We start from the raw sequence: 15,055 nt of genomic DNA, 5'->3' as shown, positions 1-15,055 counted from the left end.
ACCATATTTGGAGGCAGGTCTAGCCTATTTGCGGTAGCCCGGTGGTAGTTCCGGATTGATGCGCAGTACCGCCGTGTAGTTAAAGGGCCCCTGGATGCAGTTAGATGCGCAAATGCTAGTATTCTATAATTCAAGCGCTGACCCACTCAAGCCCCTCCCAGGTCCACACTCCCCTTGAAGTTGTAAGCTCTGGAATTGGAGCATACAACACATAGAATAGCGTGCAACTGCTCATTGGTGCCAATTAACATCAATTAAGTCCAATTATAGTCAATTATTGAATTATTCTGTAACTTGCGCATGCAAATTTGCACACTAGTCAGAAAATTGAGTGCACAAGTTTTTAGAATTAGGGGAATGATGGACAAGCCGCACACCAGGAACTAAATTCATATGTGGTGGGAATGTGCTAATAAAGAAACATTTTGGAAAAGTAATTAGAGATAACATTATAACATCTATGGAACTGCCAGTCACTCCAGATTGTCTCTTGGGAAAGCCTACACAAGGAGTTCACACATTTATTTATTTGAGCATTTGTTATACCGCCAAAGGATCCAAAGATATCAAGACAGTTTACAGACTGTAAATAACAAATACAGGATAAACATACAACAAGAGGAAAGAAGTAACCATGAGAGAAAAAGGTAAAATATAGCACAACATAAAATAGCTTTTATAACTGGAGTGGTAAAAAACATGTTAATATTTATGTTAATTGCAGCCAGAATGACAATTGTTGCCAAAAAGTGGAAAGGTGCTTCATTGCTCAGAGTTGAAGGCTGGTATATAAGATTGTGGGGCATTTTATTGATAGAGAAGTTAATCTGGGATAGAAATGGGACTAGTTATGAATGTAAGGATATACGAAATGGTTTCTGGATTAGGCAGAGGAAGCAGGAAAAGTAAGAGGATTCTGCAACAAAAAATGTAAAAATTATGTGCAAAAATTGTTTTTTTTAAATTCTACAATTTTTATTTGTAAGTTTTTTTTTGTTGAATTCCCCAGCAAAACACCTGGTTCTTTGGTGCACCAGGATGATACCACCAGCTCAGGCTCAAATTTCCTCTCTCCCACCAATCTCACTCCTCAGCTAGTTTGAACCCCTCGCTAAACTTAATGTACTTCCTCCCCTTGCTCCCTGACTGGTTCAATCTCTAGTTTTCTCTGCCGCTCCCTGCTTTCTCTCCCCACACCCAGAATGAACTGCAAAAACACAAAGCAAACGAAACGCTGTAAAAATAGGCCACGGTTTAGTAAAAGGGCTCAACGAACGGGCCCACAGCTTAGTAAATATGCATATTTCTCAGAATTAGAAGAGCTAACAGGTCTGAACTGACTGAGAACATATATTACAGTCCTATTAATAAAACAGGATTCTAGAATAATGGAACGCAAGTTAAACAAATATGCCGTTATTGTTTTGTTCGGTTTGGATGTGATAGTTGTTAATATGTATTGTTTATGTTTTTTTTGATATGTTTGTATATGTCATTGTGATTCACTGAGAGGCAGGGGCATAGCCAGACTTTGGCGGGAGGGGGGTCCAGAGCCTGAGGTGAGGGGGCACATTTTAGCCCCCCCCAGTGCCGCTGAACCCTCCCGCCATTTTTGACCTCCCCGCCGCACCACCACCTTTGACCCCCCCCAGCGCCAACCCTTTCGACCCCCTCTTCCCATCAGAAACAGAAACGTGCCCTTGCAAATCAGCAACGCAGCTGCGCCGGAGAAGAGGGACCCCCGCCAGCAAAGGTACCCAATGGCGGCAGCGGGGGAGGGTTGGCGGCGGGAGGGGGGTTGAAGGGGTTGGCGATGGGGAGGGCCAGGGCCAAATCTACGGGGGCCCATGCCCCCGTAGCCCCACATAGTTACGCCCCTGCTTAGAGGTCCTTTTACTAAACTGTGACAAAAAAACTGGCTTTAGGCACCCTTGTGTAGGTTTTTCCCTTGCATTAAGGCCATTTTTACCATAGCAGTAAAATGGCTGATTTCCCATTTTTTGTATCAATGGCCATACGCTAATGTTGCCGTTAGCACTTGGCTATTAAAAAATGAATGTGTGAGCACTTACCGAAACCTATTTTGTAGGTGGTGTGGGCTCAGGTGGTAATCCTGCGCTAACCATTTAGCACATGCTAATGTAAATGTGCTAACTAATTAGCATAGGATTGCCCATTCTCTGCCCCCAGACACTGCCTTCAAACAAAAAAGAAAAACAATTTGTTACTACACTGTTACTGCGTGCACATTTGGCGGTTACTGCAGGATGCCTGAGCGTGTACGGCGGTATTCCATTTTAAGCTATGTTAATGCAGCATAGGAAGAGAGCCTCATAGACTTTAGAAATAATACCAACTATAAATATTTTAAATAAATTAATACATAAAATATTCAGGGGCCTTTTTACTAAGCTGTGTAGGCACTTACGCACGCCCAACGCCTGCCAATTTGGAACTACTGCCTGGCTACCACGTGGCCCGGGTGGTAATTTCATTTTTTATGCACGTCCACTATGTGCACTGGAAAATGTCCAGCGCGCGGCGCTAACCAGGCAGTAATCAGCAGTGTATGCGCACTGATGATTACTGCCCGGTTAAATGCATGAGACTTTACTGCTAAGTCAATGGGTGGCAGTAAGGTCTCAGGTCCAAAATGGACGCGTGCTAATTATAATTTTGCCGCACGTCAATTTTCGGCCCAAAAAAGGCCATTTTTGCAGGTGACTGAAAAATGGACCTGCGCGCATCCAATACATGCGCCTACACCAGTGCAGGGGCTGTTTTTCAGCGCACCTTAGTAAAAGGACCCCTCAAAGCCTACACTCTAAGCGGCCATTTTACAAAGGTGCGGTAGGGCTACTGCATGCTAAATTGGCCCTAGAGTGGAAGGTCGCGGTAGTTCTGAAGTTGCTCCGCGCAGTTTCCCATACTAGAAAATAATTTTCTATGTTCTACTGCAGGGGCACTCCCGGCGGTAATTGGCAATGCAGCCACATTGCCACATGCTGCCTGGTTATTGTAGAATTAGTGCGTGAGCCCTTACCGTCTGTTAAATAGGTGTCAGTAAGGGCTCAGGCAGTAATTAGCTGTGTGCTAATTTAATATTAGTGCACGGCCATATACTGCCCCATTTTAAAAAAGGCCTTTTTCCCACCACGGTCTAGGCCCAGCGCGTGCCAATTTCATGCGCCAGAACTAGCGCATTTTTACCACAGCTAGGTAAAAGGGACCCTTGCATCTTTTTCTTTTCAGGGGGTTCCACAATGTGGGTCCCATGTGTTTAGTAATAGCACCAGCCTCACACTCTGATAAATTGCCATATGTAAGTCCTCTCTTATGATACATTTGTCTTAAATTAATAAGAAGTACTTTCCATTTTGGCTTTGGAATAAATTCCTTTGTAAACCTGATCTAACATATATATGATTTTTTTTCACCTGCATGGTTATGAATGGCTGTATAATAATACTATTGATCTCTCATTTACAGAGTAATTTCATAAGATGGGTACCAACATTTAGGTGCTATATAGGTATGTTTGTTTGTGACATTTATATTCCACATGATCCCAAACAAGTTTGAGTTCAATGTAGCTTACAATAAACAGTATTGGATACATAACCAAGAATAATGCATAAGAAAGTAATTTGTTGTAAGAATCCAATTTTACAATACAGTATCATAAATATACTGGGATAGCTATGGATGTTTAACATTGAAAATCTATTATGAACGAGAAATTGTACATGAAGCAAAGAGAAGGTTAATGGTAAATAGAGTAATGACCAATTCAAGTAATAATTAGTTGTTTGAGATATTGTTGTTCTTTGTGAGGGTTTGTTTGAATAAGAATGATTTGAGGATTTTGCGGAATCTAGTATATTCCTGTATATGTCTTATTTTGGGTGGTAAGGAGTTCTACCATTTGGTTCCTAGGTAAGTGAAGTCTGCTGAGTGGACAGTTTTGTGGATCACTTTTTTGCAATTTAAAATTCAAATTTTTACAAATCAAATTGTAAATATCCAGAATACTGCTATATATGCACATATATGTGCACATAGGTGCATGAATGCCAATGATCTTGTTACACGCTATTCTATAACATACGTGCATATATTTGATGGTGAGGAGTTTGCAGGTGGGTGTACACATGGGTGGAGTCTGGGTGGGGCATACATTTAAAGTACAAGACAGGAAAATCCTGTACGACGTCAAAACACAGCAGACAGGATTCAGTAAATAAATGGCGCCCAGAACTATTTTATAAAGGGCACTCCAGGATGTGTGCTCTTGATAGAATAGCATTGGGCGCAAAGACTTACACCAACTGAAACCATGTGTCAATATGGCGCACAAGTTGGGTGGGCATCTGCGGTATTCTGCACGCAATTTTCTGGAATGTCCCTATGCCGCTCCCAAGGGAATGTCCCAATGCAGTTGTGCAAGGATATATTTAGGGGCCCTTTTATAAAGCGGTGGTTGGGCTACTGTGCATGTAGGGCATGCCAAATCAACACTAACGCCGGTTAGTGTGCCCACCTGACAGTAATTTTGAAGTTGGCGTGCGCTGTTCCCTACGGTAGAAAACATTTTCTATTTTCTACTGTGGGAGGCGTTCTCGGGGGTTATCAGCAGCGGGGCCACATTGGTGAGCGCTGCAAGAGTACCATGCGTGTAGTGCGTGAGCCCTTAGCGCTAGGTCAATTGATGGTGGTAAGGGCTCAGATAGTAAATAGCCGCATGCGACTTTTAATTTTAGCGCATGGCCATTTTCCCAGCTGCAGTAAAAAGGTGGCCCAGTGTGTGCCAATAGTATGCGTCCACACTACTACAGGACACTTTTTTTAAATCACGGCCTATTTATTTATTAGGATTTATTTACCACCTTTTTGAAGGAATTCACTCAAGGCGGTGTACAGTAAGAATAGATCAAACATGAGCTATAGGCAACTACAGCAGTAAAAATATTCAAATAACAATACAAAGTATGGCATAGTATACTACTTACAATGTCAACACAATAAGTAATAGAACATTTTAAATGATAGTGAAGGGTAAAGAAAAGATGCAACATATAAATAGGTAAGAGAGTAAGAAGAGTTAGAAAGTAAGGTGACTGATTTAAAGAAAGTTGCACATGAGGTCAGAGTAAAAGGACCCCTTAGGCACTATCCTATAACTGGGTTTGTAAGTGTATTTCTGCACCGATCTGCTGTTTCGGCCCCATTGCGGCACCTTGCATCTATTAGAACGTGTTCCCTCGCAGAAAGTTGGGCACAGAATTAGCACCTAACTTTAGACACCATTTATAGAATTACCCCATTAACTGGAATCTAGGTGTAAACATTTCCAGCAGCTCTATGGCTGTAAGTGCTTGTGCCTAAGAGACAGATGAATGCACACAGATACGCATAGCAACACTGACCTTCATCCTTTATGCAAAAGGCATCAAATTTGTCAACTGGATTGGCATTGGCTTCTGTTTTCACATCGATGGCTTTTACATTCTGTGGCCCAGTTCCTGTCTTACTACAAACTGTTGTCCTGAAAGAGAGCAACAATAAAAATATGGTTAGGAAATAGCACAGAAAAAGCATGACAATTCAGACGATCTCAGTCACTTATTTATTCTTCAAGACACCTTCATAACCACCTGAGAAAAGATGGCAGTGTGAGACAGAGACACTGTTTCTGTTACTTGCAGGCTTTATACAGTTTGTATGTCACATGCACAAAAGAGAGAGAGAGAGCCAAGCTCTGAATGGGTATTCTGTGCTGACTGCTACAACAAATAAACTGCATGATGGGCCAGATTAGTCAGCAAGCGCTAAAAAGCAAGTTTAGGGCAGAGCACATTAAATATTGGCCCTTATTCAATAACGACTTTCTCCCTTTCTGGATGTGTAGGGAAAACAGCTACTGAAGAGTGTTCATTCAGTATTGTTTCGGAAAGTTGTTTCACCTAATTTCTGGCCTTAAATATGATTTCATTATGCAGGGGAAACCACTTACACTAAAGCTCTGTTTTTGTGCACAAGCATCACTGTTAGGGCACACAGAAAAAGCTTCTAGATAACAGGAAAAGGCATTAGCCTCGTTAAGCTGTGTCAGACTAGGAGCAGTAAAACAACCTGAATGGGGAGCAAGATCACACTTATATTTAACATCACTTCTGTCTCACTTGATTATAATAAGTTCAGAATTCTATTTTGGCAGGGCTAGTTAATGATATTAAATTAGAGCTTCCAAGCTACCAAGTTCCAGGAGGGATATTTTGGGGGCAGTCCTGGATTTCAGACAACCCTGTCCTGATACATTATGGGGCTCATTTTTGAAACAGAAAAACATCTATAAAGCGGATTAAGCAGCACATTGATTTTTTTCCCCCAAACATTCAAATCACTGTTTTGAAACACATTTTAAAGACATTTTTCTATGCAGTTCATCTGCAGTACATCGAAATCACAAGGGGGGGATGTTTGGGGGGGGGGGGGCAGAATTTGGGCGTTCCCAAAACTTGGATGTTTTTCTGCCATAACAGAGCAAAAATGTCCAAGGCTAAAAGTTAGATGTTTTGGTGTAGACCTGTTTCAATCACAAATAAGTCACAAAAAGATGTCCGAAATGACCAAATGACTACTGGAGGGATTAAGGTATGACCCCCCCCTTACTCCCCCAGTAGTCACTGACCTCCTCCCCATCCCCAAAGATGTACAAGGCTAAGGAGCCTGGAAGGCATTTCACTTTGCTGGGCCCTTTGAACAGTGTTCCAAAGTTAATGCCTCTCATAATAGAATCCCCTAGCAGTGACAGTTTTCTGGTATGAGATTCTTTATTAGTGCTTTGGGGGTGCCTTTTCTCTTGGGATACCTTAACTGCTTTATGTTCCACCTCAGTTCTATTCTCTGGAGCGTCCAGTAATTTTCTAAATTGTAAGAAAAGTTATATTTAACTGAAATATATTACATTAGTACTTGAGTATCACCATACTGGGACTGACAGAAGGTCCATCAAACCCAGTATACTGTTTCCAACAATGGCCAATCTAGGTAAAACAGATTTTAAGCTGCTTGTCCTTCTGGAGTTCATAAGATGTAACATATATAGGGAACCTTTCCAGGTGTGCTTGTATATAAATTTCAAGAAGCCTGTGGTTCCCATTACAATAGGAAATATTTCTATATCTTTCTGTCACATTGCCTTTGGCTCTGACTGTATTCCTTGGTATTTAATAATCTTCTCCCTGTCCACCAGATTCATAGAGTAATAGTTTGGGACCAACATCACTATGATCAATGCTGTTCTGGTGTTTTTCTCTGTTACCCCTATGTCTAGCTTCCTTACATCTGGGCAGAATGGGGATCATAACCTCTTCATTCTCCACAATTCTCTTAGGGTTGTTGTGATCCCAGTGCATTTTCAGTACAGTAATGTAAAGTTTCCAAGGCTTCCAACGGATGAGACATGCCACCTTGTTATGCATTTTTCTGCCATCAGAACTTGAATGACTGTTTCCAGCTTTTTTTTTTTTTACAGAATCTACAGTGCTTGCTGTGAACTCTCTTGTCCATAATTTACTATTTATTTATTTGTTACATTTGTATCCCACATTTTCCCACCTTTTTGCAGGCTCAATGTGGCTTACATAGTTCCGTAACGCGTTAGCCGATCTGAACAAATACAAGGTATAACGAATACACAAGGTGGTGTTGTGGTAGAATGAGGTACATGTATGGTAGGAATAATTGGGGGGAACTTAGAAAGGGAAAGGAAGAGTCAGGTAAAGTCCACAACGGTCTTTGTTTACGTTGTGTCGCAGGTATCCAGGTGTTTTTATGTTGGGTCAGTGGGGTATGCTCTTCTGAACAGGTCTGTCTTTAGTGCTTTCCAGAAATTTAGGTGGTCGAGCGTAGTTTTTACTGCTTTTGGCACAACTATTAATCTCTCATCCTTGGATTTCAGTTCACCTCTCCTTAACCATCCATGTGACTGGGTTTGATCCATGTATGATTCTTGGAGTAACATTGCATTTCCACATTTGCACTTGTTCTTCCTTGTTTGCTGATCTTTAAAGAGCTATTTTTCTTGTTTTGCAAATTCTGTTGTTTCCATTCCTATGTGTACAGGTGGATTCTCACTTATTTTTTCTAAGCATTGGAATGTCTGTCCAAATTTAATGATGGAACTGGATTCTGGACACTTAGGGCTAGATTCTACATATGATGCCTGAAACTTCCAAGTGGAAAACAAGTATGCCTAGGTGTGTTCTCTAAAGCACGCCTATATTTTATAGAATAGACTTAAATTTCCATGCAGTATATAGAATACGCCGAGTGCCTCTCAGTGGGTGCAAAATTTCCTCAAATGCAGAAATCACGCTCCCTTGAGCCTGGACTTCTCCTGTCTACAAACTGTGCTTCTCTTGAGCTGGTGTGCAGACTTCACTGAGATAAGTATGGGAATATTTCCTGTATAAGAAATCTGCACTTGGCACTGAGCTCCTTTTCAGAGCTGCCCATGGCATCTCCAAAAGTTCCACCTGCCTGGAGTCTCAGGCACTCACTATGAGGCCTCTTTATGAAACTGTACTAAAAATACCACAAGTTTATTAAAAATAACATTAGCGTGTGATTTACTAATCTATGGTACCCAACTACTGCAACTTAGTAAATCTTGTGTTAATATTTTTGCAGCCTTTCCAGCAGCAGGAATGAATGATGGTGGGCTTGATCCCAGGCCCACCATTTGTTAGAGGTTGACACACTTGGCAGCGCTAAAAAGAAAAATCCCCTACTCCCCTCATACCCTCTCCAGATACAAATGTAGTAATACAGTAATACAAACAGCAATCCCTGTTTGTAGGCAAAAGTGGAGAATAGATCTGCCCTCCCAGCCCAGTATACCTCAGTAAACTGTGCTTTCATGTCCATTCCCCCACAAAGAAGCCAAGTCGCTTGCTTCGAAAACCCTTAGCAGCATATTCTAGTGACGGGTGATCAGGGATTTAAAACATCCAACTGGATCTTAGCGCAGAGTTTGAAACTGTCTCTTATTCTAAATTGCTTCCTACTCTGCACAGTCCACTGTGTTTAATTGGTTTGAGTCTAATTTTTACAACCGATCACAGTTGGTTTGTTGGAACTCTGAGTTATCTCCCTGCAAATACTTGGGTCGAGGTGTACATCAGGGCTTACCATTATCACCTTTGTTCTTCAATTTATATCTTGCCTCTCTGGCTGTACTATGTCAAAGCTGGGCGTTTCATGTTTTCACTGAAGAGATTCAATCATTGTTTTCATGAAAGATGACCAGGTGCAAGTTATGTCTGATTTCAACTGTAAACTTGTTGTTTTAGAAAAATGGTTAATGAACATGATCTAATTCTGAATGTAGACAAGTCTGCAGCTACACGGCTTTCACATAAAGACAGGCCTTTGACTGTTTTTCCTTCAACTGGTAGCTGTCTTATTTCCCTTACAGATGTTATATTGACTGTGGGTTTTTATTGTGATGATGCCTTGAAACTTGACAAACAAATTAATCAGGTTAGGGTTTGCTATTTTAAAATGAGGCAAATTCGACAGCTTAAGCCTCTTCTGACTTGGTCTAATCTTATCAAGTTGATTCTTACATTCATCACAAGTCAACTTGATTATTGTAATTCTTTATACCAGTGTTTGCCTTTATTCAGTCAGAGGAGACTTCAGCTGGAACAAAACAGTGCTGCATGCTTAATTGTCAATGTGAATAGGACTGATCACATAACACCGATTTTAAAGGATTTGCACTGGCTGCCCGTTCCTGTCAGACTTGTTTTCAAGACCTTATGTTTAGTCTATAAGGCCCTTTTTTTACACTCTCCTGGATATGTTTCTAAAATTTTAATTCAGCGAGATCAACAGCAATTTTTTCTTCGCTCTTCACAGCAAAGTTTATTGCAACTTCCTTCACTTCAAGCTGACCTCTGCCAGAAAGAGAGCTTTCAGTTACTTGGGACTTTCATTATCAAATTCTCTTCCTGCTAATATAGCAGTATGATTAGTTATCTAGGGTTTCGTAAAGATCTCCAAACATGGCTTTTTGAAACTAAACTTTGTTAAACTCTGACAGTTTTTTCCGATCTGACGAAGAAGGGCAACCTTCGAAAGCTAATCAAGAAATGTATTAAGTTATGTCCAATAAAAAAGGTATCATCTTATTTTCTTTTCCATGTTTTATTTTGTTTGATTTCTATTGATAACCTTAAGAGTGGACTAACATGGCTACCACACTCCTCTACTTAAGGTTATAGCTGATAATTGTCATTTACTGATTGTTAACTGATTGTTTCTTTTTTTGTAAACTGCTCTAAAACTTAGTATTGAGTGGTATATCAAGTGAATAAATCCAGTCCATATTCTGATGCATTGATAGGTGTCATGCGCTGCCAGTGTGAATCATGGCATCATCTGGGACAGGAACAAGTGAAGATCACTTTTACACCCAAGGGATTTTCCAACTTTAGAGGTGAGTCTGGATTAGAGGTGGGATCCCATGTCAGAGACTTTTTTGTAGGGGGGGGGGGGCTAGGAATATAGGAGTAGGGTTCAGGGAGTGCACTCCTCTTCTCCACTTTACCCCACACCAGGGATTCTAGGGCCCTCCAGAGGTGGCCTTTTCATACAGAGGGAAGAGTATCACTGGTCTACCAAGATGTTTAATATTTATATTAGGAGTGGATGCTGGAGGATTTTTCTTTCCAATACTGCCAGCCCCTTTAAGTTTGTCGCTAGGAGTATTGACTCCCACATTAGGAACCCAATATTCCCAGGGAAAAGCCAATTTACAAGTCCAGATTCACTGTACAATAAAAAAGTTGCATTAATCCTTTTACCTACTACTGAACTACATTGCATGCAACGTAGATCATTATTTTGACAGTCATCGATGATGATTAATATCGTGTCAAAAGCCACATTTATGTGGTTTTAACATGTGTTTTGGAAATTATCATGCACATTGCCGAATAACGCACATTAATCTAGCTTAATAAATAGGTCTCCATAGTAACATAGTAGATGACGGCAGAAAAAGACCTGCACAGTCCATCCAGTCTGCCCAACAAGATAAACTCACATGTGCTACTTTTTGTGTATACCTTACCTTGATTTGTACCTGTCCTTTTCAGGGCACAGACCGTATAAGTCTGCCCAGCACTATCCCAGCCTCCCAACCACCAGCCCCGCCTCCCACCACCGGTTCTGGCACAGACCGTATAAGTCTGCCCAGCACTATCCCCACCTCCCAACCACCAGTCCCGCCTCCCACCACCGGCTCTGGCACAGACCGTATAAATCTGCCCAGCACCATCTCCACCTCCCGCCACCGGCTCTGTCACCCAATCTCGGCTAAGCTCCTTAGGATCCATTCCTTCTGAACAGGATTCCTTTATGTTTATCCCACGCATGTTTGAATTCCGTTACCGTTTTCGTTTCCACCACTTCCCGTGGGAGGGCATTCCAAGCATCCACCACTCTCTCCGTGAAAAAATACTTCCTGACATTTTTCTTGAGTCTGCCCCCCTTCAATCTCATTTCATGTCCTCTCGTTCTACTGCCTTCGCATCTCCAGAAAAGGTTCGTTTGCAGATTAATACCTTTCAAAGATTTGAACGTCTGTATCATATCACCCGTTTCTCCTTTCCTCCAGAGTATACTTGTTCAGGTCCACAAGTCTCTCCTCATACGTCTTGTAACGCAAATCCCATACCATTCTCGTAGCTTTTCTTTGCACGAGAATGGTATGGGAAATAGGTCTCCATGAGACTCCTTCCTTGAAGGGAGCCAGAAAGCACATTCTGGACTCCTTCGATATATTGGATCTACTTAACCTTAGGCACATCTCAGTGGAGAGAGCCAAGAAAATCACTAAACCTCCTCACTGACGTCAGTATTATGCGTTTGTAAATACACACACATCATTAGTAAAGGACATCTTTAGAATGCCCCTACTGAACAAATTCCAGGAGCTGAAGTGGGGTATATTAGGTGTAGAAAAAGGAAGAAGGTCCTGCCTGTAGGAGAGCAGTGATCTCTATTACCTCTACTAAAGTGCTGTGTATGAACTCTTTACTGCTGCTTTTGACTCCTAACTCACTTGCCCTGTCCTTTATCCTCACCTCTTTATTCCCTTACCCTTAATTGTTCTGTCTGTTTACCTGTCTTTCTAGATTGTAAGCTCTTTGAGCAGGGACTGTCTTTTGTGTTTGGTGTACAGCGCTGCGTATGCCTTGTAGCGCTATAGAAATGATAAGTAGTAGTATGGGGAACCTCTATACCACTACTGCCTGTGGTGGAGAACAAGGGAGAAGAAGAAAGGAGGTGCTACACCAGGATGAGGAGAGTCCTGAGATGATCAGCCAAAGTTAAAGACCAGACACCCCTCTGGAAATAAAGCAACCTTTACTTTGGATTTTACTGGATCTTAAAGTAAAGAGTAAGCAAAACTAAGAGACTGGGGGGCTCATTTTCAACTTTTATATACTATCTGCTAACACATTTGCTTATTTCCGATCTGACGAAGAAGGGCAACCTTCGAAAGCTAATCAAGAAATGTATTAAGTTATGTCCAATAAAAAAGGTATCATCTTATTTTCTTTTCCATGTTTTATTTTGTTTGATTTCTATTGATAACCTTTAAGAGTGGACTAACACGGCTACCACACATCTCTACTTAAAGATGTGAAAGAAACAGTACATACCAGCCTCTATGACAGCCTCAGATCTTATGGCCAGTCCTATTAAAGCAGCAAGCAGGTCCCTAGATTAGCCTAGTGGTTGGCGCAGTGGATAGTAGAGAAGGGGATCCAGGTCCATATCCCACTCTAACTGGTACACTTGTGGCGGACAGTGTGAGCCTTCCAAAATCTACCAAAAACGTACTGTACCTATATATATAGGTGACTCCTGCAGCCGTAAGGGCTATTGTAGTGGTGTGCTGGATCCAGCTCTCACCGGCTCTCCTTCCTCCCTCCTCCCTCCCTCTGGGTCTGGTCCCTCACCGACTCCTTGTCCTTCGAATTCTTCGGGGCAGGCAGTTTTGCCTGCCTGCTGCTAGCACGGACTCTCCCCTGCTGCCGGTTCGCGCTTTAAAAATGGCCAGCAGAAGTCTCGGTGGCCATTTTGAAGTGCGATCCGGCAGCGGGGTAGAGTCAGCGCTGGCAGCGGGCAGGCTAGACTGCCTGCCCTGAAGAATTCAAAGGACAAGGAGTCGGTGAGGGACCGGATCTGGAGGGAGGGAGGAGAATTTGCTGAACAACTCGGGAGGGGGTGGCAGGGGAAAGAAGGGAGTTGCTGGGCATGGGTGGATGGAGGGGAGAGAAGGGTCGCTGGGTATGGGTGCCTGCAGGGCAGGGGAGAGAAGGGTCACTGCTGGACATGGGTGGATGGAGGGCAGGGGAAAGGAGGGTCACTGGGTATGGGTGCATGCAGGGCAGGGGAGAGGAGGGTCGCTGGGTATGGGTGCATGTAGGGCAGGGGAGAGGAGGGTCACTGGACATGGGTGGATGGAGGACAGGGGAAAGAAGGGTCACTGGGTATGTGTGCATGCAGGGCAGGGGAGAGGAGGGTTGCTGAGTATGGGTGCATGCAGGGCAGGGGAAGAGAAGGGTCGCTGGACATGGGTGGATGGAGGGCAGGAGGAGAGAAGGGTCGCTGGACATGGGTGGATGGAGGGCAGGGGAGAGGAGGGGAGAGAGAAGAAATGCTGGACATGGATGGAGGGGAGGGAAGAGTGAGGAAGGAGATTAGATGAGGGAAAAGGAAGAGAGGAGAAAAACTGCACATGGATGAAGAAAATAGGCAGAAGCTGAGGACCAGAAATGAAGAAGAAAGGAGGAAAGGAAAGAAATAAATGGAAAGGAAGCCCTGGAAACGGAGTTAAGAGGACAGATGGCAGCAGAATCAGATACTGGGCCAGCATGATCAGAAAAACAGTCACCAGACAACAAAGGTAGAAAAAAAATCATTTTATTTTCATTATAGTGTTTGGAATATATTCACTTTGAGAATCAGGTGCTCAACATTAAAAATTTATATTTATTTACTTATTTATGGCATTTTATCGCACATTAAACATGAATTAGATTGGAACCTGGGATCATTCAATTTTTTTTTCCTGGAGGAATGCATTGCCACCCCCCCAGGCTCTCTTCCTGGCTATAGCCAGCTCTGCAATTTGGGGGGGGGGGGGGGGCGCAGAGGGGGACCGGGGAAAGAGCTTGTTTTTAAACATTTACCAGCACACCACTGGGTGTATAGCTGGGTATAGTAGGTTTCTGGTGGGTTTTAGAGATTTCACCATACAATATAAGGGAGTAACAGTGAGATGTGTACCTGAGACCTTTTATATGAAGTCAACTGCAGTGCCTCCTAGGGTGCCCAACTGCTGGGATATCTGTGTGGCGAGTCTACTAAGAATGCTGGCCCCCCATGGATCCCAATGGCTTGTTTTTGTGCATTTTTCCCTTGGACTTTTTTTTAAGTAGTCCTAAAACATAGATGCACTGAGCACAAAAATGTTTAACAAATGGCCATTTTTCAAAACAAAAAGTTGGATTTTTTTCTGGTTTGAAAATGGCCATGTTTGCTACTGGATGTTTGGACATTTTTTGCAAAACATCCAAAATTGGATTTAGATGTCATATTGAAAATGCCCATCTACAAGTATTATCTTTTACATTAACTATCTAAGAAAACGCATTCAATGTAAATAGTTGCTCTGAAGCATGATCTCAGTTACTAACTACTCCAGGTTGGAGTAAATCCTTGTTGGTGCAGAAGTTTTCTGACATGAATTGTTTATTGACTGACAGAAGTGTGTGGGGTGCATGGATTAAAGTGCAAGATGGCCTCCTAGCTTTTTCTAGCCCTAGCCCTGACTTTCCAAAACCAGTCCAAATATGCTTACAGTAACTCGCTGTGATGCTTACCAGACAACCTAGGGTTACATAGGTTATAGCAGAACTATAGTGATCCTTTGTCAGAGCAAGGCAACAGGAGGGGGATATACATAATG

General features: G+C 42.4%; 1 protein-coding gene across 1 annotated transcript in view; it reads right to left on the bottom strand.

Annotated features, from left to right (window-relative positions):
- Positions 1–15,055, bottom strand: part of SUSD5 (sushi domain containing 5) — a 187,531-nt gene that overhangs the window by 79,584 nt on the left and 92,892 nt on the right. The window contains exon 3 of the mRNA XM_030203364.1: positions 5,427–5,545. Coding sequence (XP_030059224.1) covers positions 5,427–5,545 — 119 coding nt within the window. The remainder of the gene's footprint in view (positions 1–5,426; positions 5,546–15,055) is intronic.

This window comes from Microcaecilia unicolor, chromosome 1 (genome assembly GCF_901765095.1).
Source record: "Microcaecilia unicolor chromosome 1, aMicUni1.1, whole genome shotgun sequence".
Classification (NCBI taxonomy): Eukaryota; Metazoa; Chordata; class Amphibia; order Gymnophiona; family Siphonopidae; genus Microcaecilia; species Microcaecilia unicolor.
Note: the sequence above shows the minus strand (reverse complement) of the source record. Positions and strands in the feature narration are given on the sequence as shown.